General features: G+C 44.3%; 1 protein-coding gene across 1 annotated transcript; it reads right to left on the bottom strand.

Moving 5' to 3' along the window:
- Nucleotides 1-40: 40 nt before the first annotated feature.
- Nucleotides 41-14,527, bottom strand: SLC25A47 (solute carrier family 25 member 47). Its single transcript, XM_032691970.1, has 6 exons — nt 14,253-14,527; nt 8,491-8,534; nt 8,140-8,211; nt 7,649-7,831; nt 6,295-6,565; nt 41-5,510 (listed from the first exon to the last, which is right to left on the bottom strand). The coding sequence occupies exons 1-6, from the start codon at nt 14,278-14,280 to the stop codon at nt 5,224-5,226; spliced, it is 885 nt and encodes a 294-aa protein (XP_032547861.1). The 5' UTR covers nt 14,281-14,527; the 3' UTR covers nt 41-5,223.
- Between the last annotated feature and the right edge of the window lie 582 nt (nt 14,528-15,109).

Below are 15,109 nucleotides of genomic sequence, written 5' to 3'. Positions count from 1 at the left end.
TGTTGCTGTTTACTGATCTGAGTGTCTCTGGAGAGAGGAGGTTATCATGAGATTGCAAAGTTCCTTCATATTCTCAGGTGGAAGATAGTATAGAAATGCAAATTTTAGTGTCTAGTTATAAATACCAAGTGTTAAATCATGCTTTGCAAATTAGGTGACACTGGACACAGGGATACTTCTTGTACTGTCTGTTCTCTTTTACTGCACCAGCTTGTTTAAACTAGGGATAATTATTTTAGGATGTATTGCAGTGAGAAAATATACTTTGTTACAATACCTCAAGTAATATTTAATTATATCCTTTCTTCAAAAGAACTTAAATCTCTTTGGTACTACTTATGGAAGAAAATTTCCAATTATTAGCTTGTTTTGATATATTCAGTGCTGAATGCAATGTTAGATCTGTCTTATATTTATACAGAACAGAAAGTTCCTAGCCCAGACATAGTCTTATCAAGGGTATTTTTATTTAATGCAGATAACACATGTGGGTATTGGTGTGTGGTATTTGTAAATCCTTTAAAAATACAAGGAAGGCACTTGAATGAGGTGTCAAAGATTTCAACTTAACAGGTTCTCTGTGGTGGAGTATAGTGAACATAAATTGACTGTAGCATTCCTAAAAAACAAAATAAAACTAAAAACAAGCAGCTTCTAATTTCACTGCAAGTCTTTGAAGGCAACTGATTACACTTGAATTGAGGGAGTCGTTTCAAGGATGAGACTTGTCGCTGACTTCAGTAGCCCTTGGATCAGGCTGTTAGTACATGAGAACGTGCTGGGTGTTTGTGCTGCCCGGAGCTGGTGCCGCTCCCTTCCCCGCAGCAGCGGTTCTGTCGCACAGCACACACCCTCTGCAGCGGGACCCTGCCTTGCTGAGATGGAAGTGCCAAGGTGTACCTGAAGTAAACCTGTGCATTTATGTTTGTGCAAGGAACCAAGGAAAGATAGAAGTGGAAGGCAAATGTAGTCCTATTGCATGAGTTTCAAACTTGTGCTGAAAATAGCAAGGCTTAGCTTTTGTCTTTTTCTTTACAGTTTGTGTGAGCTGGCATCACTGATGCCGTTGACTTTAATGTATTAATGGAAATGGTTCACAGAGACTGTCTTTATAACTCACACGCAAATCATCTCAATGCCAGCAAGGGCTTAACAACCAGTAGAAAAAAATTTTATTTTTTAAAAGTAGTGGAGCAATTCTTAGGGGAAAAAAATAGCTTCTTAAATCAAGTATTAAATAAGCTAACTCTTTACTTTAGACTTTGATGATGACCTTCCTGTTCTTGCAGTCTATTCTTTGTTGTCTTTAAGTCATACATAAAAGATAAGACTGAAATTGAATTTAAAAGGGCTTTTACGAACTCATAATGCAAATTTCTTGTTTAAAATATTATATGCAGATTTGTCCTGCAAGATTTATTTCATTAACTAAGAATTAATTTAGTTATTCAGGAAAGGAAAATATGCTGTAGGAGAAACAGTACTCTAGTCTAAGCAGATGGATTAATTTTATAACAACAATTAAAATCTGTTTTGAAAGTTCTAGAAAGGAAAGTGATAGCAAAACTATTTAGTATTTGTTTACAGAACAAGCACTGTTTTCAAGTACTCTGATGAATTCATACCAACATGCTTCTGAAATGACACTGTTTCTCAGAAGAGCCTTGGTGAATTTCTACATCTGTTGTAATTACAATTCATGTCCCAGAGGCATTTAGAAGAAGGCAGTTGTCAAAAGCACATGTGAAATGTCTAAGAATGGTATCAGGCAATGTTCATTACATTTTACTCAATTTGCTTATTTTGTTCATCTCACTGTAATAAAAATGTAGATAAAAGTCTGTATCAAACTTCTTTGGTTTTACTTTTTTATTATTATCTTCTAAAACCTTAATTGAAACTGGTTTTGACCTCTCTTCCTACCCTTTTAGGTGTTGACTTTAATCATCTGATGTACCTGGTCCTTGTTTTGATGTCCAGTGCCTTTCAAGTACTGAAACAAGGTGCCTTATAACCCCCTTCCAGGTAGACTTCAGATTGCTCCCAGAGTGAGCTAGTAAGGGTCAGTTGTCCAAAATTACCTGTTTGCCAGTCAGACTGGATGTTGAATGTCCCTGTGTGTAGCAGCCAGCTCTGAAATGGGGCAAGGTCGATATGACCACTTTACAGGTAGGTTTGGTATAAAACTGGTACTGCAGTGGAAACATGGTGCTCCATAATTGCTATGCAAGAGCACAGATTCTGAATAGGTTCCTGCAGCTGTTCTAAAGTCACCAAAAAGTATGCTGAAACCTACTTGGATGGTCATAAACATTGTCAGAGGAAACAGGAACTGTCAGCAACATGAAACTTGAAGCAGAATGTGCCTTCTAAGAAAATTCTCTTTTTTTCAAGGCCACCAACTTTGTTACTGAAAGAAATCATCTATACAACAACCTGCAGTCTCCATGGCAAAGTAAACCCAATATCAGCACAGCAAATGTGGTGTCTTCTTTCTGTTAGCTGGCCTTCAGCTGGCTAATTTATCAGAACAAATCGTTCTGTGATTGTTAGAGTAGCTAAAGGTGACAATAATTCAGAGAAATCAGAAAATAAACCAGTCAAATGCTGAAAAGCAGAAGCCAGAAGCCCAGCTTGGTGTGTGTGTGTAGTGAAGTACCTAATATGTGTCATGTCAGAAAACACAAATTGGTTGATATTTATGTGCCTGTGTTTACAGCACTTGCAGTCAGTTCCTGTACCTAGTGGTGTTTGTATCAGCATGACTTAGCTGAGAGTGAGTTCTTACTCTAGGGCAGGTTTTCACCCATACATTGTACACATATATTTCCCAGTAAAGGGTTGTGAACAGGATGGATTGCAAAGACCTTACCTGCCTGAAATAAGCTGCCTGGAGATGCAATTTGCTTCTCATGTAGCATTTGTTCAGGCCACATGGCTTACATATGGTGCTGAATGCCCCAAAGCTTACAGTTCTCAGCCCCTCTTACTGGCTTCCACTCATATTTACACTCATATTTACAACTCATCTGTAATTCCTGTCTCAAAATCAGCTGTTCAGTTCCATTCACAGGGGAAACATTTTTAGTCATTTGAATGTGTGAGCCTATCAAGAAAGATGAGCTAGTTAATATTCAAACCTTGGGCTGACCATGGGTGGTATCAGTGCTGCCTAACAATAAGTGGTTGTTTAGTCTGTTTTGCAGGCATTCTTTTACTGGCTCTGCTCAGGGTATGTAATGCCTGGGAACAACGTCAGCTGAGAATAAAGCAGCATAAAGGAGTTTGATTACAAACATCCAGGCAGAGCTGGGATAAATCACTGCCCAGCTGGGACAGCACTCAGTTAAATGCGTCCCTTGTATAAAAACGTGAGGGTAGTGAACTCTTAAGAGCTATCTTAAGAGGATTTCCAGACCTTGAGGACCTAATTAAATCTTCAGTTGTAAGGACTTTCTGACTAAAGGAAGTTTGGTGCTGACACTCAAAGCTGTAACCAGGGGTGGTAGGTTGCTGGGGCCATAAGCACTGTGGAGAAAATCCAGTTCAGTGGTGGGTCTTTAATTTTGCTCCCCGTTAAGGTGACATACTGTGCACCTGCCTGGTCTTTTAACTCTGCTCTTGGACCAACTGCAAAAGCTGGGTAGACTTGAGAGAAGAATTATGATAGCAAGACTGTAAACATGTTTAAAAGGCCAGTTGAAGGCTTAGATTTCAAGAGTACAGTTGTGGACCTTTTTAGTGGTCTCCTGTCTGGAGTAGAAGAGGTCCCCTTTATTCTTGTCTAGTAGCACCTGAAATCTTTAAATTTGTCATTCTAGTACAAGATCGTTTTCTGTGTGTCCAGGGCAGCTGTCAAGTCTGCTGCAAAATTACTGTCAGTGTAGTCAAAGCCATGCCATCAACTGATGAAAGTGTCTGTGGACCAGAAGGGTCCTGAATATGAGTACTCCTTTTAAAATATAGTACTCCCTTTCCCCTCCAAGAAACGCATTTTTAGCTGAATGTGAGAGGGGTTGGATCCAGTCCACTCCAAGTGTTATCATGCAGGGATTAAAACAGAGAGAGAAAGCATATATGTGGCCCCTGAGGCAGGATGAGCAAACTAAAGTATTTCTGGGATTAGGGGTTTTCCTTCTGAAGCAAATAGCATGGGTGTTGTATTTTTCAATTGGCATGTTAATGAAAAGTAGAAAAAAGTAATGAAAAAGAAGTAGTAGGAAGATGAGAAAGAAGTAATAAATTCTTTCAAAATATACCTTTGACAAAATAACATTTGGCTGCTCCTAACAGCATCATTTAAAGGGAGAAGAGTATGCACTTTTGAAAGCTGTAAATCTTAATTATGCTCTACAGCTTTGCAACTCTCCTTTAACTTGCCTAACCCTGCTAGTGCGCGGATTTTACAGCAGCCTTTCCTTTGAGAAAGCAAAGAGGCTTTGCATCTATTCCCACCCTCCCTACAGGATGAGAACAGATTGCCTCCAAAGCTGTGCCAAGCTCAGAGAGATGCTGTTCCATAGGCCTCCATGAGAGGCCTGATGCTGCGTAGGGCTCTGGGAGAAAATCACGTGGCTGCCGGGAACCCGTGCCTGGCGTCACTGCAGTGAGGCCATTAGCTGGTTATGTAAACAGACCATGCCTGCCACTCATTAAATAGCAACAGGGAAAAGCAAGGACATTCATATTTCAGCTGCTGCCAAGGGGATATAACTGTAGAGTACTCTGGGAAAATTACAGCTGGGAAAGAGAAGTTACAGCCTGAAGCACAAATATGTAAGTCACTCAGTGAATGCAGTGCAGGCATTACATGTAAAGAGCGCAGGCTGGATAGTGTTAAATCTTACACAAACTCCCCCCAGCTCTTGCTTTGGTCATGAGGATCATTTTCTGGGCCAGTAGAAAACAAAATTAAGTACTTTACCAAAACCTCTGATCAGACAAGCAGCTTTTTAGAACATAAATATTCCCAAATCTTTCAAGGGCCAAAGCAGCAGCTACAGTCTAAATATTTTAACGAGATAAAAGGGAGGTTGTATATGAATCCAAGACTCCCTGATGAGTTTGTAATCCTATTGGAATGAAACAAAGCCATCAGTCATCAGCTTTGTGCTGACATGTCCGTGCTTCTTATGCTGTCCATCAATTCAGCAGTTGATTGTGGATGTTGTATTACAAAAAAGAATAACAAACAAGATACACCTCTGAAAAGAATAGAACGAGCTATTTTTTGCTTATATAATGATCTGTAAATCTCAGTACAGCTTCATAAGTTACAAATACTACCATGTTCACAGGAAAGGCACGAATGCAGTTTAAACCCAGTCCTTTGAAAAGCACTTTTGCACCCTCCTTTCTCACACTTTCCCTAACACAGTGGATCAGGCCTTTGTACTTGTGCTGGTCCGATTCATCTATTTGCATCCGTGATTTGATGACATCCATGGGAGTAGCTAATCCCCAGGCCAGGACTCCAGCAAAACCCCCAGAAAGCAGCACAACGAGGAAACCTGCAGGAGAGAGTGAACAGAGGAGCAGTTCACTTTGAGTCTCACATAGCTACAAGCATCTCAGATTTGTCAATGAACTTGGGTAACTTTCATGTTTTTTCAGAAGTTATTTTGTCCAGCTCTTGCATTTGTGTGTTTCCAGTGATCTCACAAAATACTCGTTTTTGCACACATGGCACTTTGAACACCACGCAAACTAGATGTGGTGCAGCCTGAGAGCACTCAGATAGATCTACTTATTTTTATAATTCCCGGAGAGATGCTCTTCGCTGAATGTTACCTATTCAATCTTTTCTCGAAGAGAGTAGTTGCTTTTTGGAGCAAAATCACAACTAAGAACCTGAAATGTCTTTACGTTCTGAAACTGGACTTTATTTTCAAGTCCTGGACTGACCCTTATCTGTGCTCTGTGATGGCTCTTGGGAGGCTTGTCCATGTTTCATTTCTAGTTACATATCCTCTTTCTGCATTAACAGGATTTCATATCCACATACGAGGCACCAGAGCATGTTGTAAAAACCCCTCCTGCAGGAGGAGGAGTAGCTGCTCAGGGACAAGGTTGTAATAGTGAAACCATCACCGGGAGGCTACTGGCACCCATACTTGGGGCCCAAAACTAGCCCTGCAGCACCAGAAAACACACACACAGCAACCTTGCTTGAGGATCAGATCTGGGTGAGGTTTTATAGGTACTGGGTGATGTTTGCCAAGAGCCATTTCCCTCTTAGAGTGGTGTTAAATAAGCCATTTTTGCAGGTAATGCCAGATGCTTTCCGATACCTACCTGGTTTATTCTCCCCAGCTGGTGTGAGCCAGTCACACAGAGCAGAATAGGAAAGGAAATATACTGCAGAAGCAGAGCAATCCCTGCAGAGTAATGCAGAGCAGCCCTTGTAGAGACCCCCAAAACCTTCCTCCTTGGTGATCACCTTCAGACAGTGCAGAGACCCTTGGTACTTTGGTTTGGAAACAGGCTGAGATGTGACAGAAGGGTGTGGGTTTCTCTGAGTCTGCATCCGAACTTTTGCCACTTCGCTGGGGTTTGTCAACACAACCTGTAACATCAGAGGGTGGTGTTTTAACCCTTCTCATTTAAACAGTGTATTATCCCCTTCCTGAAAACTTGTTGTCTCCCAAATTTTCAGGCAGTAATATTGTCTGCAAACTCTAGCAAGTTCCAGCCTCCTCCCCTCTGCCTGTGCCATTCCACCCAGCAGCAGCAGGACACGTGTGTGAGCTGCACTGGGCAGAGTGGAAGGCAAGGCAGAAATCAACACCAGATATTAAATACCTGTGACTACTTGCTAAACCAGATGGGCACAAAAAGGCTATGTCCTCAGCTATAGGGAAGCATACATCAGGGCTCTTGTTTGTATATGCATTTGAACCAAGACCTTAAAGACTTTAAAAAAATTAGCCTGTGTTGAGTCACTGACTGCTAGGAAACACCTGGAAACCTGACCATCTGCTCTGCAAGAGGATTGTGACCCAGCATGCCACCGGGGTGATGGGGTGAGCTCCACCACATTCACAGCACCTTTGGATGCTCACAGAGATCCATCTGCTTGTGGGAAACTGCTCCTGGATTCAGCCTCACCTCCCCGTCCCAGGATCATACACATTTGCCAGGCAGCATCAGTTCTCAGTAGTGCCTTGTTGAGTTTTAAGTCCTGGCAAGGCAACATTGTGCACTGCCCATTTCAGCAGCAATACCATGCTGGGCTTGTGGGGCCACTGGGAAAGGACCAACCTGTGCTTCGACTCAGAGTTCTCTCTTTTCTTACATAAACACACCATCAGAGCCACTTGGGAAGTTTACTGCCTAAGTGGTTTTTTCTTCCTTGTTCTGTGTTTGCTGCCAAGGTCCATGTCATTCTAAGAGCATGTTCTCAAGTATTTTGATGTTCTAAACCAAATCCAGCATCAGCTGCCCAGCAGGACTTGGCCATCCCACGGACCAACCAGTGAGGGGGCAGCACGGGCAAAGTATGACCTCCTCCCCTGCAAAAACAAACTCACCAGACTTGTTGCATGTTCCCCTGTGGCCTCCCAGACCAAAAACATTCCCAGCCTTTCCAGCCTCCTGTGTTTGTGAACAAGATCTCTTGTTGTGCTTTCCCTGACAGCTGTTTACCTACCCGGACAGCACCGGCAACAGCTCCAGCAAGGGAAACATCCAGCTTGGATGGCTTTGCATCTGCAGCCCCATATCGCAGCTTGCAGATTGTACAGAGGAAGTTCTTGTATGTGCCAAAGGAAACAGAAGAAATTGCTGATACGGCAAGGACTGATGCAGACACACCTTTGTAAAATCCCCAAATCTAGTGGGAAACAGGGGAGAAAAAACTTTTAAGAGTGAATGGCACGGAAAAGCATTTTCTTGAAAGCACTGGCTTGTGGGAAACTGCTCCTGGGTCCAGCATCACCTCCCTGTCCCAGGATCATGCATGTTTGTCAGGCAGCATCATTTCCATCTTACAGCTCATCAGCAAAGCTAAATTTCACTCTCTTCCAACAAATGGTTGTGTGCAAATGGTGCCCACCCTCCCCAAACTGACAGAAACAGCTCTGCTTCCCTGAAACAAGTCATCCACAATGGGTATCAGCAGTTCTGATGAGAGGTACCTACTTTTTCTGTCCTGTATGTTTCTTGAACACAGTGCCAAAACCCTTTGTAATGCTTCTCAGTCTGAATTCTCACCTAGGAATACAGGAGCAACTTTAAAATGCAGATATCAGATTTTTAAAAAAATAAATCAACAAATGCCATAGCAGCAAACCAGAAATTAATCATAAAAGAGCATCACCAAACAATTTAATTTTTCTTTGAAGGAGACAAATATGACCAAATATGGTGAAATATGTAGATGTAATGAAGATAAAGCATTCTCATGGGACTAGTATTCTGGAAAGGAGGAGGAAAGCGAAAGGGCCTACTTGTTTTTGTTCTATGGTCAAGAAATAAAGCTCCAACAGGTACCTTCACTGTGTCCAGTGGATAACCCACGGCTGTGCTTAGGCCACCTGAAACAGAGAATGCGTTGGAGATGGTTACAACACATGTCACGACAGAAAGTTCTCACACATCACAGAAGGGCATTGGTCAACAGCAGAAAACACAGCTTCAGAGTCCTGCCATGCTTGGCACCAAACCTCTCTTGAGCTCTGGTAATGTCGTTTGAGCCAAGAATGACAGAGAAAAACACGCACATTCCTCTGTGTTACCAAGACACACTCAGAGGAGGAATCATAACATCATGAGAAACTTACCAGGGAGGAATAACACCACGGTGCAAGATGGGACAGCAAGAAACACTGATAGCACTGCTCCAGGAAGACTGAAGGGATGATATTGGACTGTTTTTGTTTCCCCTTTCAGCTTGGGCAGTAAGGCGTCTTTGAACTATGATCAAGCACCCTCATAGGCAGTGTAAGCATCCCCACTCACATAAGTGAGTCTCTGGAGCAATTTTGGTTCTCCATGCTTGACTTGGAAATATTAAGGAATAAAAACAGCGCTCACAAGGATATATATAAGAGTGGTCCTCATACATTAGAGGTTCTCAGCAATCTATCTTGAAGACAGGAGAGGTGATCCTGCTGCCTCCAGGGACTAACATGTCCTGGCTGAAGCTTGCAAAGCACATCTACATGGGTGAGGAATTATTGAGGCATTCAGGTCCACAGCACCATGCTGGACTAAGCCTCTGAAGTACCTTTCCTACCTGTGCCAAGCACTGCTGCCAAAGCAGGGTAAGGAGCGAAAGCACAGGAATCTTGGAGTCCTGGCAGGCTGCTGTGGTGCTGGGGCACAGCACAACCAGCAGCACTGCTCTGCAGTGAGACCACCCTCCAGCTACCCCTTGGAGCAGAGCAGGATTTGGGGAAAGCGAGGGTGTGCTCAAAGGCAGGGCTCCACAGCCCTCCCCACACACCAGCTGACTGTGACTCCTCGTCTGCTGCTGTGACAGCATGTCCAGAGTGTGGGGGGAGCTGCCAATCCTCTCTCAATGCCCAGGCTCACTCAAAGACCTTAAAATAGCCACTGGAGTTGGAAATGTAATAATCCTATGAGACAGTAACTGCCTTAATGTCACTTAATGTAAGGAGGGCTAAAGAGCTCCAACAAGAATTTCTGTTGGTTGCAATAACAAATAGATCATCCCCACGCCTGTCCTCACCTCACTGCATTTCCCAGCTCTGATATAAATGGTGGCAGACACAGCAAGTGATAAAGGTGCTGACCAGCTAACTTCCTTCCAGTGCATCTAATGCCAAGTCACTTGAGAGGAAATTGGGCTGGAGGATCATGGAGCTGTATCCATGTGACTTATTTAGACAGAGTTCATACAAGTGCTTGATGAGCCCTTCAGGGAGCCAGGCAGTCAGAGGTACAGGGCACATCTGGTGGCTCACAGGTTGGAAACTGCCTGTCATTGAGTGCTTCTTTAAAAAGACTTTAAAACCAAGCTGCTTAAATATGTATTAGTTGCTGTGGGCATGTTCGCCTGTGATTACATGGCTGCCTGGGAGCTCTGGAAATCTCTCCTATGTTCTGCAGAAAAGCAGCTGCTGCTACTGTGATTCACCAGGAGACAATCCCAAAGTGCGTTACTCGAAAGAAAACAGCCAACAGCATCTCACTTGCAGAAAAATGAGGTTTGTTCTTCAAAAATATCTATCAACTCTGATATCAGCTAACCAGAAATGAAGGTGAAAAATGGACCAAGATGGAAGAGATGGAAGGATGGAAGAGAGAGGACAAGGGGGAATACACAGGCAGTATTATGGCTTGAAGAAGCAGCACCTTTGGTCCAAGCAGAGTGTGACAATGCACAAAGTCACCTGGGGACACCTGCACTGTCCTGGCCACTGGACAGAGTAAACATGGACACTGCCAGACAGAGAAGAGCAACATGTAGGTCAATGCCAACATGACAATGCTGACCTCAGAGCTGCAGTCCCCTGTCTGAAGAATCCCATCCCGCCTGGGAGGATTTGGCATCACATCGGTTTCAGAGTTCCTGAACCTTAGAGGCAGTGGCCATAGGCTGACTGGATGCTAGCAACATGGGGAGGCAGCATGCACACCTAAGTCCTGGCTTGCTGCACTGGCTCAGGAATGTAGGAGCTCATGCAGATCATGTACCAAGGCTTATTTGGGTCAGTTTGACAAGAACTGACCTCCCTTTGGAGAAATTGCCCTGTTCAAACATTTAAATGCAAAGACAACAGCGTAGCAGATTGCCCCAAAACAGATTGTTTCCCACGGTTTCTCAGTCCTAAGGGCTCCCAATCAACTTGATTCCAACAAGGACCAAGCATCTCCACTTGGAAGGGGGACATAAAGGTAAATTTTTCACTGCTCCCACCAGAGATGCGAATCCCCGAAACCTCCAAATAAACACAGTCTACCATGAACTGCATTCCTTAGGAGCCGAAACACTCCAAGCAGTTGTCAGAGCTGAAGAGCTCAGCCAAGTCTGTCAAAGGCCAAAGAAGGGTACACTGTCACACAATATAAATAGCCTGGGACTAAGATAGCATGACCCACACATGCCCTGTTTGCACAGCAGAATCTAAGAAGGCCAGCAATGTATAGCATGCATACAGGAGAGGATTCCTATGGGACTCCTGCTGAGTAACACTGCATCAGTTGTGACAAAAATAAATAGCAAAACCAGCTGAATGACCTTTTTTGATTTTAGTGAGCTGTTCTTTGTGCCTACTTTATCTGAGATGTTCCCAGGTATTGTGCAGAGGTTGTGGCATCTCGTCCTACACACCCACACAGAGTGCGGGTACAAAAGGGATTACTCACAGTCTCTTCACAAGTCAGGGCACTCTGACCAGGCAATTTAACTAAGGAGGGATGCTGGTGGGATGACAATCACCAGAGAGCAAGCTGTACAGAGCCCACCAGGCTGCAACAGCTCCAAGCTGTTGGCAAATCCTTGGCTGAGAGACCCAGGGAGTCATTGTCTATACACTGTACGAGTAGAAAACAACTTCTGAAGACCTTTGTTTTGTGTAGTGTCCCATCCCCTAAACAAGCTGAGCTTTATACAGTAACATGACCCTGGTAGTGGTCAGCAGGAGCTGCTTTATCTGTGAGAACAAGTTGACAGCATGTTCTGTTGAGGGACTATTTTATCTACCCTTGGACTGTCTGTGACCTCACAGTTGTGGAAAAGCCCAGGCATGCTGCAGACTCTGCTGCTCTACCCCTGCTGGGTGAATCTCAGCCTCTCCTTCCAAAATCTTTATGGCTGATGTAAGAGTCAAGTCATCCCCCAGTCATCAATAGCCCTATTTGTCAATCCCCATCCCCTGCCACAGCCCAGGCTGCCACTGTAGTAGGGCTAGAAAGCATACATGGGATCATAGGAAAATTCAAGTTGGAAGGGACCTCAGGAGGTCTCTAGTCCAGCCTCCTGCTCAGCTTTACTGGCCAGGAAAGACATCCTTACAGATGAGCTACTTCCCAAATCATTCAGCCACATTTTCTGGTTATTGAAAGTCTCCACAGTCATTAAGCATGTTTCTCTCATGTTTTTTCCATCTGGAGTCACAGCAGATCACTGTTTCCTGGGCTGAAGATGATGAGCTTACCCCATGACCACAGAAGCCATAGCCCAGAGGAGATGCACGATATCTGCAACCACCTGAGGCAGCCTGAGGATGGATCATTACACGGAATTCGAATGGTCAGCACCTCTGCTGTTTTTCAGAGGTGCTTAAGCCATGCTTTCTCCAAAACACTCTGAAAACAGATCAAGGTTACAAGAATGTAATTTACTAAACAGAAATTCTCTTATTTTTTATATTGCCTCTTGAGTTACTTGATGCTCCTCAGCTGGGTTTGCAGCCTCCTTAGGAACACGAAAACTGCTTCAGCTCCAACAAACATAAATCAAGAAACAAGCTCAGCACCAAAATCCATCCAGTTCTTGCAGAAAAGCTGTCCCATCCTGGAAGCTGTCCCATGTAAGGGTAAGGATGCTGGCCCTGAAGCCCTACCCAGGTACCTTGTACATGTCTGTGTGCAAGCCTCCAGCAGAGAACAGCCTGCCAGAACACACCTCTCTCAGCCAGTGAGAAGTTGCATTATCCCTTCTAGATAAAGCCTTGAGATGGACATAGATCACAGGATGGAAAATCTTGCTCTCTGTCACTGTGAGGTCAGTAAAGTGCCTTAAAACAAGCAAAGACGTTTATGGTCTGAGCTGGATCCAGGCTGAGTCTGTATCCAGGGCACCCATGGGAGATCCCTGCTTCATGGTCGGACAGCTCACAATGCTGGTGCCTGGACAGGGGGTTACAACACAAACCACAGCTTTTCATGGGAGCCGGGGCAGAATGCTGAGGTGAACAGTCATGTTGAAACTATGTTTTCAGCTCTTCATTTCTCTCGCAGAAGAAGTTTGTCCTTAAGTGGCCTATCTCAAACTGTGCCAAAAAAGCAAAGGAGTCCAAGCAACAAATGCAACCATCTCTGCCCTACCATGAACATGAAGTCTTAGAGGAGGTTTGGTGAATCCAATGGGATGGACATCCCATTGCCAGCCCCAGCACAGGGCTCCCTTCTCTACAGGAGAGAAAGAGGAGGAGAAAAACGAGCTGTCATGGAGGTTTGGTTATACCCTTCTCTCCCATGAAGGGTCTTTTCCAAGCAGGGTCTCTCAACACCCCAGGAAGACCAACATTGCGAGAAACAGGCACCTCCTGGTTCAGACAGATGCTGCTGAGATGCCAAACCTCACCCCACTTGCACATTTTTCATGATGAGCAATTAAAAGGTGTAGGGTAAAACTCATCATGGCCCTCCCCAGGACAAGCACATCTGCAGTGATGCCACAGGGTGCTCCTGGTAAGGGAAAATGCCAAATTTCAGCAAATCTCAAAGTGAGATCCGATGTGCAGGCTTGGGCTGGATATCTCAGCCACCTGGCAGATTTACCCAGCCTTTCTGTCAGTGGTGACCCCAAGGCTTTTCTCTTGCTATTTATTGGTATATATTATCTTGGATACTCCACTAAATCTTATAAGATTTCAGCAAAGAAATGAGACTGATGGGTATACTTTGTTGTTTAAAACAAAGCTGGGTTTGAGCAGTACATGATCTAAAACCGTCTCAAATTTAATCACACTTCTCTCCTGTTACTTTTTTTATATACAGCTAACCTACTTTCTCCCAGATCAGAGCCTGCTGTAGCATGCCTGCACTATCACCCTCACAACTGCAAATACATCTTAACCTCAGACAATGCAAAGGCCGTTCATTCAGACATTCTTCACTGCAACAACACCATGCTTCCTCCCCTCCTGTCTCACAAATCACATCCTCAGCCCCCCAGAGCCATGATTCCAGCAGTTTGCGGGGACCCCCAGACACAAGGCACGTGAGGGTTTGCTGTCTGGGCAGTATGAGCTGGTTTGTATCAGCACACAAGGTATTACAGTCTGTCTCTTCCTGTTACAGTTCTACCGTGTCCCGCTGCAATCAGATCAGAGGAGATTGCAAGCAGTGACCTGAGATGACCAAGCTGCGTCACTCTCTCTCCAACAGTTCTGTGAATCTACTCCGATGACATTTTCCATTTAATAAGGAAGAATACACTGTTAGCAAGCAGCCCCCATTGAAAGGCTCTCAGCTCTGCTATTGAGACTTTGCCCTTTAGCTGAACAAGAGGGAAACAGAGCAATCTACTTTCATCAACAACCACTAATTTATGTATTTACCTCCAATGGCCCCAGCAATGAAATCCATCCAGAGTGCGTCTGCTGCCTTAATCACCCTGAAGTAGTGTTAGGGAGGTAGAATGAAGGAGTTCAGTCTTCCTAGAGCCCTGCAGGTCCTGCGGAGACAGTGTGATTTGCAATATGAATAACCTTCCTACAGTCTTCTCTTGCCTCTGGGGATTGTGAGCCTTGTGGATACTTGATGAATCTGTACACTGGAGGCAGAGCCGGGTAGTCTGGAACTGATCCAGGAACACAGTGAATAAGTAATCCCATGAAGCCCTGAAATGCTGTGCCAAAGCTGCTGTTCCCAGTGCCCTTTTGCTTGGAAAGTCACGAGGGGTGGTGACTGGCAGCGTAATACTGGCTGTGAAGGGGCCATTCCCCACTGTACTTATTAGCTCCAGAAGACAGCTGTGCACACTTGTTTGCCACAGGACACTCTTGCCCTGCACCACAGAGAATTTCATGACACCTTTCCATCAATGAAAATTCCTTGTGCCTTTCCTAAGCTATTTTTTTTGACTTTCCTAACCCACGAAGCTGACCCCAAACCTCTACCCAGATCCTCATGGATTATTACCTGCTCATTATGTATACATGTGGTGAAGCCCAGAAATTAATCCAACCACATCCAGAGTATTTGCTTCTATTTCAGACAACAGCATAGTTTTCCCAGCCCCTGCAGCAGCTCTGCTTTTTCACTTTCTGCTCAGTTTTTCAATCCCGTTTCTAATCCCATCTCCTTTCTGACTTCAGTGGCAGAGCAGGAATCACAATTGCTGCTGACCACACTCCAGTGTTTTGCCCTGATGGGGTGATGCCTCTAGCAGCACAATACGAATGCCCCCAGCCAT

This window comes from Chiroxiphia lanceolata, chromosome 6, assembly GCF_009829145.1.
Source record: "Chiroxiphia lanceolata isolate bChiLan1 chromosome 6, bChiLan1.pri, whole genome shotgun sequence".
NCBI lineage: Eukaryota > Metazoa > Chordata > Aves > Passeriformes > Pipridae > Chiroxiphia > Chiroxiphia lanceolata.
The sequence above is the reverse complement of the archived record's forward strand: the minus strand, read 5'-3'. Positions and strand labels throughout refer to the sequence as shown.

Bases quoted from the DNA above. Each gene is read 5' to 3' on its own strand.
- SLC25A47 (XM_032691970.1), bottom strand. From the start codon at position 14,280: ATGGATTTCATTGCTGGGGCCATTGGAG. The intron at 7,832-8,139 runs GTAGGTACCTCT...GTTTCCCACTAG, and splicing joins AAACATACAGGACAGAAAAA to ATTTGGGGATTTTACAAAGG. The intron at 6,566-7,648 runs GTAGGTAAACAG...CTGATGTTACAG, and splicing joins CTGTTGCCGGTGCTGTCCGG to GTTGTGTTGACAAACCCCAG.